The following is a 12,678-nucleotide window of genomic DNA, read 5'->3' on the forward strand; positions in this document are numbered from 1 at the left end:
ATGGCTCCATGTGTTATATTCACTCGAATGTAGATGAGACAGATTAATTGAAGAAACAAGACTCCTTTGTCTCTCTAAATGCAAATTTTGCAAGCTACAAGTACAGCATCTAGCACCTTGAGAAGTTCTTCAAGCAGGCTCAGGACGCATCATGCCTGGAGCACAAGACATGAGGAGGACGATCTGCAAAACTGTGAGCAGCATAAATTCATAGAAATTAACGCTACAGGAGGAATAACAGGAGCCTTTAGCGCCTGTTATTCAGATCACAAGCCACTGGAGAAAGAGTGAGAGGAAGGGAAGTCTGTCCCTATGTATATATATTATTAATATAGGTGTTTCAAAACAACTTAATAATCTCATGAATTTTAAAATTAATGACCATGTAAATATTTAATAACTCTAAAATTTGTGAAACTCGAATTGGTGACTCTCTAAAAAACAAATCCAGACCCTAACAAGTTGAGCTACACCTCTTAAAATTATATATTTTATTTATATACAACTTAGTGTAAATTTAATTTTTTTGCTTTAAGGATGTTAATATATTTTAGGTAATGGAAATTTAACCCGAAACTTGATATTTTACGCTACAGTTTTATCTAAATCCGTGATAAGTTAAAATTTTATTTATTTATTTGAGTTGATACACATTAAATTCGAATTAAATTATCATTACTATATGCAATTTATGAATGAATTTCTTTTTCACCCCAAATATACTTATTTAGACATTGCGAGTGTCGTTCATAATTTAGAATTAGTCCATATATTTTGGATGCACAATATTCATATACATAGAAAGAATCTAAATTGTATAAATAAATGGGAAAAAATAGACACAAGTCCTGTAATGCAATTGGCACGAGAAACAGCCTCTCTACCCATCCGTTCTTCTCGCTCTCTCAAACGAAGAAAGGTCAAGCCAAAACCTCAAGCAGTACTCCATCACCACCTCCTTCCTTTTTCACTATCTCTTTCTTGTCTCCTCTCTATAGAATCAAGAAGCAGCAGCACCCATTACCATTAAGCAAAGCGTCACCGATAAAACAAAATCCCCTTCAATTCTTTTGCTTCGTTATTAATATTATTATTATTATATACATTGGCTTTCAAGCCAAAAAAAATGCCAGCCCAGAAACGTTCCTACGAGACCCTCCAGAAGGAAGATGATGCTCTTCTTCGGCAGCAGCAAGACCACACTAACAACAACCATGAACAAAAGCAAGAGCCTCGAAGCGATATTGATGATGACGGTGGTGTTGGTGAGCGTACGTGTGCAAATATTTCTACGATAACAACAAGCACTAGTTCTCGCTTTGTGCATTTTGTTTTGGATTCGATTACGGTTCTTGGCTAAGTATGTTTTCCTTTTCTTTTGCTCTGACAGAATCCGATCGAAGCCAGCCTTCTTCAAATATTAACGAAGACGTGAAAGAAGAGTAAGTTTTTCTTGTTTTGGATCGCTCTGTTTTATCGATTATGCTGTTTCTTTTTTATTTGAGATCTTCACTTTTTGCTTCTTTCTTACATTTTATCAGTGTATAAGTTAACAAGCTTTGTGGGTTTCTCGAGTTTTGTCTTGTCTTTTCTAGCAATGGCTAGCTACCTATAGTTGAATTCTCAACCGCGAATTTCTCTAAGATGGCGTGGGGAGTTTGGTGTTGGGTTTAAAGGGTTGTCGTGATTTTGGCTCCAATTGGTTTTTTTGCATGAAAGTTGGTTTCTTGTGTTACCATATATGTGTTGCTGGTTATAAGACAATTGCAGTAGCTACCTATAGTTGAATTCTCAACCGCGAATTTCTCTATGATGGCGTGGGGAGTTTGGTGTTGGGTTTAAAGGGTTGTCGTGATTTTGGCTCCAATTGGTTTTTTTGCATGAAAGTTGGTTTCTTGTGTTACCATACATGTGTTGCTGGTTATAAGACAATTGCAGGCAGTTTCGTTTCGGGATTCGTTTCCGTGGCTGGGAATTTTGTATATGCTGGGTAAGATTCCGGTGTTTGCATGTTTGCTGGGTTGTTGAATTTGCATATATTTGTTCGTCTTCCCTTTGAATATGAAGCGTGAATTTGCCTGTAGCACTTTGTTGATGTGGATTAAGTTAAGTGAAACAAGTAACTGATCCAAGAAATGGTTTAACTGGCAGCATCATAATTACGGATTAGCTGTTAAGCAATTTGATGGATGATCAGTTCTTGTAATTTGAGAGTCGAGGAATCATAGTGCTCTACTTGTTTATTTTTATTTTTGCCATACCATGTGGAGCTGTTGAATATATATGCATTTTCCAAGGAGTTGAATGATGATACTGACAAAGCTGCAAGCATATGAGTTGTGCAATGCTGTCATAATTTTGAACTCTAAGTTATTTATTTTGTAATTTGATGAATTTTCTTGGTATATAACATTTCTTTTCTTTCTTTGATTACATTTTGTATACCGAATAGTTTGAATTTTATTTTTTTAACCTCGGGATTTTGTGGTTTGGGATCTGATGAAATGCAATTTTCAAATGGTTGCCGTTCTTTTATTGATTGCATAGTCTAGACCAGCATGCAATCTCATGTTTGTAGTGTATATGTCAACAACTTGGGGAAAATTATCGATTTAATAAGTGAGATCTACAAGCATTTTTTATCTGTTACTATGACATTTTAACTTAGATTGGTGTCAGTTGTATTATACCATGCATTTCCTTTTGAAACTGAGATTTGTACAACAACGAGTAGCTATTACTAAAGTCTATACTGAATCGCAGGTGCATATTAGAGGCAGAACTCACAAGTCTGAAATAGTGTCTGCAAAATAAACTTTTCCAGCTAATTTTACTACTGCAGGTCCTATAATGACTTTTGGCTAAGTGAGATTTTAGATGCTGTTCAATTTATTATAGTCTTTTACATGTTTACTTACCCGGTTGCTGATGCAACATTTTCCTGGATGCTTAGAATAGAAAGGAAACATGTGCTTAGCAGAAGGCAACTGTTTTTTTTATTAAAAAAAAAAAAGGGATTCTAGATTAGAGCATAACTTTAGGATTTCAGCATTCTTTGGTAGATTTTCTGTCATTAAAATCTTGGAAGGATTTAATATGCATTCAAGCATTTTTCTTCTCATATTTTGCATAATTTTTACACCCTAATAGTTTCGACTAATACTTCAGTTGAGTTCATTTAAGAGCAGCCATGCGTACTATGCTTTTTTCCATAGATAATGTGCTACTAATCAAGTTTGATTTTCATAAATATCCCAGGCATCTGAAGTAACAAGTTTGAGAATAATTCTTATGCATGAAGAAAGAAAAAATTATTGCCGAGCACTAGACATCAATGATTGGCTGTGAATATGCTAGTGACTGACATTGTTTGTGCTTACACCTGTTTGTAGATATGTTGTAGTGAAGTTGTCGGAGATACGGAAGGAAGTGCAATGCCCAATCTGTCTAGGTATGATTTTAGGGATTTTCTTTAGTATCTTTGAGATAACATTTGATAGATTCTAAATTACAAATAGCAAGATGTTATCTGCTCTTTAATAATTCTTTAAGAAAAACTTTTCTCTAGGATATATAAATAGCACAATGATTTCACTAATTGCTTGTAAGCTCATTATCTCATATATTCTATTCAAAATAGCTACTTTCCCTTATTTATATGCAAGCAGAAATGTTTATTTATTTTTATTTTTTAGAAAATTGATTTCTCCTTTTTTGTGTGCAGGGATTATTCGTAAAACAAGAACAGTGATGGAATGTCTGCATCGTTTTTGCAGGGAATGCATTGACAAATCTATGCGGCTCGGGTACCAAAATCTTGTTTCCTTGAATGATTCTTCCCCCCTAATGTCTCTTTAAAGGAGGCATTCTGAAATTAAAAATCCACCTTATTTAAATTGTATACCAAAATTCACTACAGAAACAACGAGTGCCCAGCTTGCCGCACACATTGTGCCAGTCGTAGGTCTTTGAGAGACGACCCAAATTATGATGCACTAATTGCAGCTTTGTATCCAGATATTGACAAATATGAAGAAGAGGTAAATAGGATCCTTCCTAATCAGAATCTGATTCTGCATTAAAATTTGGAATTCAATTATTAGTTGCTTGAGTATCTGTGGTAGGAATTGGCTTTCCAAGAAGATGAGAAGGCACGTAATAAGGAGGTGAGATATTCAATTTTTGTTTCAAGTCTTTTTGTATACAGATTCTCATTCATTCATTCTTTAAATTTCTGGTGAATTTAATTTACTACACCAAAGAATGCTACACAAGCGAAAGACTAAATCATTCTTCATGTGTGTACATGCTATATGATAGTCAATAGCATGACTACACAAGCAAAAGACTGATTTAATTTACTACACCAAAGAATGCTACACAAGCAAAAGACTAAATCATTCTTCATATGTGTACATGCTATATGATAGTCAATAGCATGACTACTGCTCGAATGGTCAAAACATGAATTGTAATTCAACGCTTTATTATTTCTATGTGGATCCAAATGTCTTAGTCTTTCATGTTTCTATCAGGTGTATAGTGCCCTTTTACTTGACTTATAATACAGATTTTTGATGATACAAGTCACTAATTTTGCAATTTTGAGGTTGGTCTTTTAGGCCTCACTGGTGAATCCTTCACAGTAAACTTGCCATATGTCTTCTCCCAATTCATTTCTTAAGAGTATTTAATATCGAGCTTTATTTGGACAGATCCAGGCTACCATTGCCCAGACTTTTGATCGACAGGCTGAAGCTCTGAGTAGAAAACGGTCAACAGCTAAAGCGACAGCAGCAGTATTTGCAAGGAGAACACCAAGTCGATTTCGAGATGCCCACTCAAGGGGAAGAAGAAATTATCGAATAGCTGAACTTCAAGGATCTGATGACAATGAAGATGCAAATGGTGGTGGAGGCAAAGATTCATCATCTACTGATGAGCACAGTGCAGAAGTCAAACCAAAAAGATACAGGAGGTGTTCAGCTGCTTTTAATGCAGATGGAAGTGGTGGTGAAAATGATTCAGAAGTGAATAAAGAATCTGTGGGGGCATCTGCTGGGCTCATTAGCTCCTCAGAAAGGCTTGCCTGGGGCAAAAATGGCATGCGGAGTCACACCCGGTATGGCAGTGCAAATGGCAGCAATGTAAAAAATGCTCGAAACAGTCGCATCTCTAAGTTAGCTGATTATCTACGTAACTTGGATGAAAATGATAATGAGGTAAAGTTGATCCAGGGCTGGTTTTGTTGTGGACTAAATAAAATGAGGAACTAAGGAACTTATTTGCAGCTTTAAACTAGATCAAACAGTTTCGTATTCCAAGTCACAGACTCTGCATCTAACCTTTATGACTGTCGACTTTGTGAAACTATTTTGTTTCTAGATTATTATTTCCCCTTGAGCTCTCACTTTACTGCTCTGAAACGATTGACCTGTTTTCTTTAATTTCAGTTGGATATCAACCTCATGCTTGTTTCTTTTGATGAACAAAGAGTACCCAGTTTGCAGCGCCCATACCTTTGCTGCAGGCCAACTTTGTCGATTAAGAGCCTGTGCCAGGTAATTCTTCTTCCAACCCAAAACCTGTTTTCTATTAATGACATCTCATTTTATTTTAAGAGCTCCTGTTGCTGCATTTAGAATTGGCTATCCATTCTGTGTTGATTGCAGTATGTTGCTTTCCAAACCTCTTTGCAAGCCAATGAAGTGGAAATATATTTGGTCCAAGATATGAATTCCAAGCTCGACTTTTCACTCTCCATGAGTTCTCCAGTTTCTAGACATGGTATAATCGATCCATGCAAAGATAAATTGCAAGTTTTAGAACAACACGAAACTTTGGGAGGACTTAAAACAAACAATTGCATTCATGGGCACCTGGTGAGCTCGTTTTCTTAGTTAACATCTACTATATCCATGCTCACATGCAGATGACAATAGTTATATGAGCACCGTAACAAATATTTTATTTTGCTTTGCCCCCCCAGCTTCTGGCTTATCAGAAAAAGCCGTGAAAGTCCGAATGGTAGAGACATCACCTATCAACTGTCATGGATACCAAGTTTTCTACATCTTGCTTTACACAGGTATAGATTTAGATACACTCACAACAGGGAACTCTGTCGGGTTTATCTTTCTCAAAGCGTGCACGTTCATGACCATCTGACATTACAGAAATCATAGTAATTGTATAGGTTTATTTAAACATGAATGAGCATTTTATAGCAGGAAAATGGTGTAAGATATCCAACCTTGTTCGTTTAAGGCTTTGCCATCGACTACATTCGTTCTATGTGCAATGCTGTGATTATGATTCTTTACTGCTGCATTATTTCCTAGTTATTTTTATTTTTCTTATTTAGTTTAAGAACTTTTACAGTAAATGAATTCTCTATTAACTCTATAATTATTTATTAGAATTTTTATTTTTCAGAATTAGGGTTTTGGCTTATGAATAATATAAATATGATTGGTTAGTTTGTTTTCAACGTAATTTGTATTTTAATAAAAAGTGTTCTTCGACTAGCTCCTTTCTTCTTCAATCTTACCCCAAGTTTCCAAGTTGCACTTCTCTTCTATGTCCCATCATACCAACATTTTCTAGTGCATCTTTCATTATGATTTAAGAATTTAGTAGTTTTACATTAGCCCAATGATGAGACCTGCAATCCTGATGTGATTGGAGGATGAAGATTTTGGGGTTTTTTAAAGAACTAGCAGAGTTTGCAAAAAAAAAAATATATATATATATATATATATATATATATATATAAAATAAATTTTTAAGGTCTCCATAGTAGTGGCTACAAAATTAAAGGTGGAGGATTTTTGGTCTAAAAATATCCCTAATATCTAAAAAATACTTCTAAACCCCAAAAAATCAATTTAACAAACAAAAAACCTCAAAAAAGTTTAAAAATATAAAATTAATCTAGAGAGAAAAAATTCTAGACCTAAATCTACTCTTTCAAGTAAGATCATGGTTCAAAACTACCATCATTAAATCTTTATTATCAAATTAAATTTGTTAATACCAAGAATAACGAGTTTTGTCTGGTGAGTTTTTCTCTTTTTTTTAAGTTAAATATTGAAAAATAAACAAAATATACTTTTGGATTAAAATAAATAAAAATTATCGAGAATTCAAGATTAGACATGTATTTCAATCCCATTTCTTTTAATTTTGTAGCTGTACCATAATTTTAAAACTAATTTAATATAATTAGCTATAAAAATATTCAATTGAAATGAAAAAAAAAAAAAAACAGAAAATAAAGCAAAAGGAGGCCAGGTGATCAGTGAAGCACCCTAAAAAACTCATTTCTTGTAATAGAGTCCTAGATGTTCTTGTAGTACTGAGTCTTTGTCAACATATAGTTTGGATTAACTTTTTTTTTATGAATATTTAATTACAATTGCAAATTATAAAAGAAATTAAATCACATTATTGTTCTCAAGGATTCAGGTTCATTGTGGATTGCTACGTGCAATCCACGATGGTTTTTTTTTTTTTTTTTCATTTTGGTCAATGAAAGAATTATACAATAAATGGTCATTGAAGTTGATGCTTCGTAGAAGATCTTTCGTCTTCCTATGTTAGAGGGGCTTTCATTGCTTTGTTGAATCAATCAATTAGAAGAAAAAAGATATTTTTTTTTAATTTTATTATTCCACTTTATATTGGTATGGTTTTATGTTTTAAAATTTGTTTTGATTTCCATATTCTAATGTATATAAGATGTCATAAAATATTTTGATAATAAATTAAAAGTTGATATTACAAAATAAAATTCTAAATTAAAGTTAAAAAATTAAAACAACAAGGATCAAGATTAATACAAAATAACACATTTCTATTTCTTTTTTACTGTTCAAAGGGTACAATATACTTTAATTTGCCTTGAAGTTTTATTTTTTTTTCAAATTAGATTCTTTGTTTTTTAGGTTTTTATATTTAAACTCTAAACTTTATTTTTGTCATGTTTTATTTCCTTGATGTTCATGAAAGAAAGAAAAAGTCATTGAAAAAATGAAAGGAAAGAGAAAATGTTCCGTTGATTATATTTCAATTACTAAAAAGTTTGATTTTAATGTCATATGATTCGTTCCAAAGAGAACAATTCAATAAATGTGATTTTCCCCTTCAAACATCTTAGGAAAAGTAGATTGGGACCTATAAATTTTATTTTAATTTGGTTTGATTTACAATTTTTAAGTTCATTAAATGGTGTTTTAAGGTTGAAAATAGCTTTTATAGAGGTTTTTATGGTAATTTAAAAATGTTTTTAGGTTAACACAAGTTGAAATTTAGGTTTTTAGGTTTCTAAACTTCAACCCTAACTTTTCAACCATTAAAAATGGCCAAACTTTGAACTAGAAGATGACGTCTCATCTATTTATTTGTTTTATTAAAAAAAAAAGGAATGATAGTCAAGCTTATGGGCTTGGACTTCCGGGCCATGCATGCCTAAACTTTTTTTTTAGACCATGAACATAGGTTTGTCTTTCTAGGCCCAGAAACCCATAATCATTTTGTTAATTAACTCTTAATATTTCTTCCTTAAAATTTTTTAGTTTCAAAATAATTCTTTTAAAATAAATTTATTAAAATTATATTTAAAGAGTTATCCACTTATGACATAGTTTTATAAAACAAAATAGAGCTTTTATGGTAATATTAACATTTAATTAATAAGGAAATGGAGTTTTGGATTAAAAAGATATGTTGTCTCCTCTTTAATTCAAATCATTAGAATTGCTACAGATATTTTTTTTATATGTCATTACTTTTTATTCAATAAGCCATGTTGTCTAATAAAAGAGACATGTTATTGTAAAACATAAAAAAAAAATGTTACATTCATAAGAAAAAGTAATGTTGATAAAAACAAATTTTTTTTCTTTATAATTTTATTCATTATTTTTTATTATACATGTAATAAAAGGAAATGGAGTTTTCATGTAGAAATGACATAGTAGAAATGACATAATTGTAAATTTTGCTAATTTTGCTTATTGTAGCATCCTGTAGCGGTGATAAAATCATAATTTTTAAATTTTTTAGAAAACAAGTTTTTTTTTTATTATTTTTTCTCTTTATAGTTGTATTTTTATCATTTTACACTTGATCTATTTATCACCATTTTTTTCTTATCTTTATTTTTTTGTAATATGTTTTTAGTTTTTCTTTTTTTTTTCTTTATATTTTTTTTAAATATTTTTTTTATTTTTTACACTTTGAATATTTATCACTCTACACTTGACCTAATTATACTATTTTTTTTGTTCTTATCTTTATTCTTTTGTAATGTCTTTTAAAATTGTTTTTTCATTACACTTTTTTTGAAAAAATATTAAACAAAGACAAAGAAAATGGTGTTTCATTGTAGCAATTACAATATTGTTCTATTCTTCGACTACGTTAAAAATTAGCTTGAGATCTTACATGTTTTTATTAATGCATATAATTTTTATTATATTTTATTATATGTTAGCATCGACCTTTTGATTCACAATTATATTTTATTATAAGTTAACTCGTCAAACATGTGGTCTGGATCATAAGACTTGAATAACCTCTTAAAAAGTAAATTGAAAAAAACTATGAAGCTCGATTCCTATTAAACCTAATTATAAGGGATGAAATTGAAATTCAAAAATCAATTAAAAAAACACTAAAAAGTAACTCAATTCAACCTTAGTTAACCCGCCAAACACGTAAATCAAGTCATGAGATAAGGGATAGACTCATAAAAAGAAAACAAAAAAAAATCACAAATTCTAATTCCTAATCAATCTAATGTTAAAGGCTGAAATTGAGAAGAAGAAAAAATTCAATTATGAAAAGGAGGAAAAAAAGACTCGAATCAATCAAGTTAACTCATCAAACTTCTGATTTAGATCATGAGATTAAGATAACTTCATAAAAAGTAAATTAAAAAAAAAAAGATAAAGTCTAATTCATAATCAACACAATATTGAAAGGATGGAATTGAGCGGAAAAAAATTAATTAGAAAAAGGGAAAAATAACTCAAGTCAGCTGAGTTAACCTGTCAAACTTTTAATCCGGGTCATGAGATTGAGATAACCTCAAAAAAAGTAAATTAAAAAAAATAATAAAATTTAATTCCTACTCAACCCAACGTTAAATGGTGAAATTAATGGGAAAAGAGTAAATTATGAATACGAGAAAAAAATCAAGTCAATCAAATTAACATGTCAAACTTTTAATCTGGATTGTAAGACTGAGATAACCTCATAAAAAGTCTAATTCCTACTCAACCCAATGTTGAATTGGTTTTTCTTTTTAATTTCACCATTTAATATTAAAGAAATTATTTTTATTTTTTATTTCAATTTTGATTTTAATCCTTATTCTTTTAATTTTTTGTCTTTTTGTTCATTTAATTTTTCTTTTCAATTTCATCATTCAATCAAAAAATAAAATTTATTTTGTATTTCAATTTTGATCCTCATTCTTTTAATTGATATTTTTTTTTATTTTGGATTCTTTTATGTAATTAATATTCTTTTTTCAAGTTAATTCTTCAATATTTAATTGGTTGAGAATTATGATTCGTGCTTTTTCTAGATAGAGTGTTTTCATAGTAACGGGTTTGAAAAGTTAACGTAGGTTGACATCGTTGTTTTACTTATTTTTTTTCAGCTTTGTGATTTATAACATTCTATTTTCTACTAAGTTATCCTAATCTCATAACCTGGATTGCAGGTTAAATCGAGTTAGATAGCCCCAAATTCCTTAAGTTACAGGTTTGTCATGCTAACTTGAATTGACTTGAAACAAGTTTTTTTATTTCTTTTTTTTTACCAAATTTTGTCCTTTCATATTAATAATTTAAGAATTAAGCTACATTATTTGTCCCTCGTTTAGTAAAAAAAAAAAAATACAAGTTATTGTTATCACTTTTTTTAAAAAAATTGGTTCATTTGTTATTAATTATTTTTTTATCATCTGATTTGACCTTGTTTGGTCTATGAATCGAGTAGCATATTTTTTATCTTTTTTAAAATATATTTACGCTACCTAAATATTATTTTTTACATAAAAAAATTGCTGATGTAGCGTGGGTACACGGCTAGTATTATCTATAGAACCTAGAAATAACTGCAATGTCCATATTCGACATTTTTTTATTTCTTTTATCTACTTCCAAGAGTGATTTAACTATCATCGCATTTATTGACAAAGTTCAAAGAGGATTAAATGGAAAATGAAGGGCACGTGGAGGTAAGAAAAAAAAGGAACTGGACAAAGAAAGAAAACAGATAAAGATGAAGAATAAGTAAAGAGGGGCTCGCAAAATTAAAAAAAAAAAAAAAACTAAGAATGGTTAGTAAAACACTTTGGAGCAAGATTAATTGGATTGTGGATTCTTACAGTATAATAATATTTTTTCCCTTCACGGTGCAAACCAGGGGAGAGCAAGTTAGGGGAGCGGAATGATATTTTCATAGGGTTGAATTAGCATTAACAAATTGAATGGGAGTCTTTATATTTTTGTTGCACAATGAAATCACTAATTTATCATTAAAATTAAAAATAAATGCTTGGTTTATAAAGGCTTCTTGGTATTTTTGTTTTTTTTCAAAACAATTAAAAGGCTAAATTACCGTTAAATGGAAAAATTCCTAAACTTATTATCAGGGGCTTTTTTGTATTTTTATCATGAGTTTTTTTTGTTACCCTTTAATTTGAATGAGGGGTAACTAAATCTTTTAACAAATAAAAAATGATTGGTGTGTGTAACGATATCCGACAGTAAAAAATAATCAACCACCATGTCTTCTGAAGCATCTAGTGGCAACACAACTGACAAAGTGACGCGTGTAGTGAGATTCGCAATAATTTGGGGACGATGGATTTTATTTCTCCTCTCCTCTCATTCTCCCTAAGGACCTCAGGATTAGCACCAGACCTTTCAAAACTCAATTGTGTCCTCTCGTTTGTATTTAATTCAATTTTGATCCTCACTAATTTGATTGTTATTTGTGTTGATTTTAATGCTTTTAGTTTTTTTTTCATTTCATTTCATTTCTAAGCATTTTATTTCATTTATTTTTTGTATTTAATTTGGTCATCATTCTTTTGATTGATGTTTTTTTTTATCATTTTCTTTATTTTATTTTTTTCAATTTTTTCCCTCAACATTTAATTTTTGTATCCAATTTTGGTCCTTATTTTTTTATTGCTATTTGTTTTGTTTTTTAGTTCTTTATGAATAAGAATTTTGCTTCGTTATTTTTTATGTTTGTCTTTTATAGGGTAATCTCAATTTCATGATTCGAGTAACTAGTTTCGAATATTAGCCAAGTTTAAGTTCTTTTTTTTAGGTTCTTTTTTAAAAATTATTTTTTTAATTTCATCATTCAATATTTGGTTATTAGCCATTGAGCTTTGTGATTTGTTTTGCTTTTTTTTTTGTGTAGGGTTATCTCAATTTCATGTACCAGGTAGCGGGTTAGTCGAGTTATTCCAAGCTGACTCGTTTTTTTTCTTGATGATTTTTTATGAAATTGATTTTTTTTTTTTTTTACTTTCATCATTTGACATTAAATTGTTGCCCCTTTAGCTCTGTGATTTTTTCTTGGAGTTATCCTAGGTGCGAGTTAGTCAAGTTAACCTAAGTTGACTCTGATTTTTTCACTTTCCTTTAT

At 30.5% G+C, this 12,678-nt stretch overlaps 1 protein-coding gene across 2 annotated transcripts; it reads left to right on the forward strand.

The window, feature by feature from the left end:
- Nucleotides 1-831: 831 nt before the first annotated feature.
- On the forward strand, nucleotides 832-6,322 carry LOC18103053 (putative E3 ubiquitin-protein ligase RING1a). Of its 2 annotated transcripts, none has more exons than XM_024611831.2 (10): nucleotides 832-1,271; nucleotides 1,391-1,442; nucleotides 3,393-3,451; nucleotides 3,725-3,806; nucleotides 3,920-4,040; nucleotides 4,125-4,166; nucleotides 4,716-5,222; nucleotides 5,454-5,561; nucleotides 5,673-5,882; nucleotides 5,990-6,322. In XM_024611831.2, the coding sequence occupies exons 1-10, from the start codon at nucleotides 1,127-1,129 to the stop codon at nucleotides 6,014-6,016; spliced, it is 1,353 nt and encodes a 450-aa protein (XP_024467599.2). In that variant the 5' UTR covers nucleotides 832-1,126; the 3' UTR covers nucleotides 6,017-6,322. The 2 variants fall into 2 exon arrangements, with proteins under 2 accessions (XP_024467599.2, XP_006377392.3); XM_006377330.3 differs by having other exon boundaries at nucleotides 832-1,265.
- The last annotated feature ends 6,356 nt before the right edge of the window (nucleotides 6,323-12,678 follow it).

Source organism: Populus trichocarpa, chromosome 11 (genome assembly GCF_000002775.5).
Source record: "Populus trichocarpa isolate Nisqually-1 chromosome 11, P.trichocarpa_v4.1, whole genome shotgun sequence".
Taxonomy (NCBI): Eukaryota; Viridiplantae; Streptophyta; class Magnoliopsida; order Malpighiales; family Salicaceae; genus Populus; species Populus trichocarpa.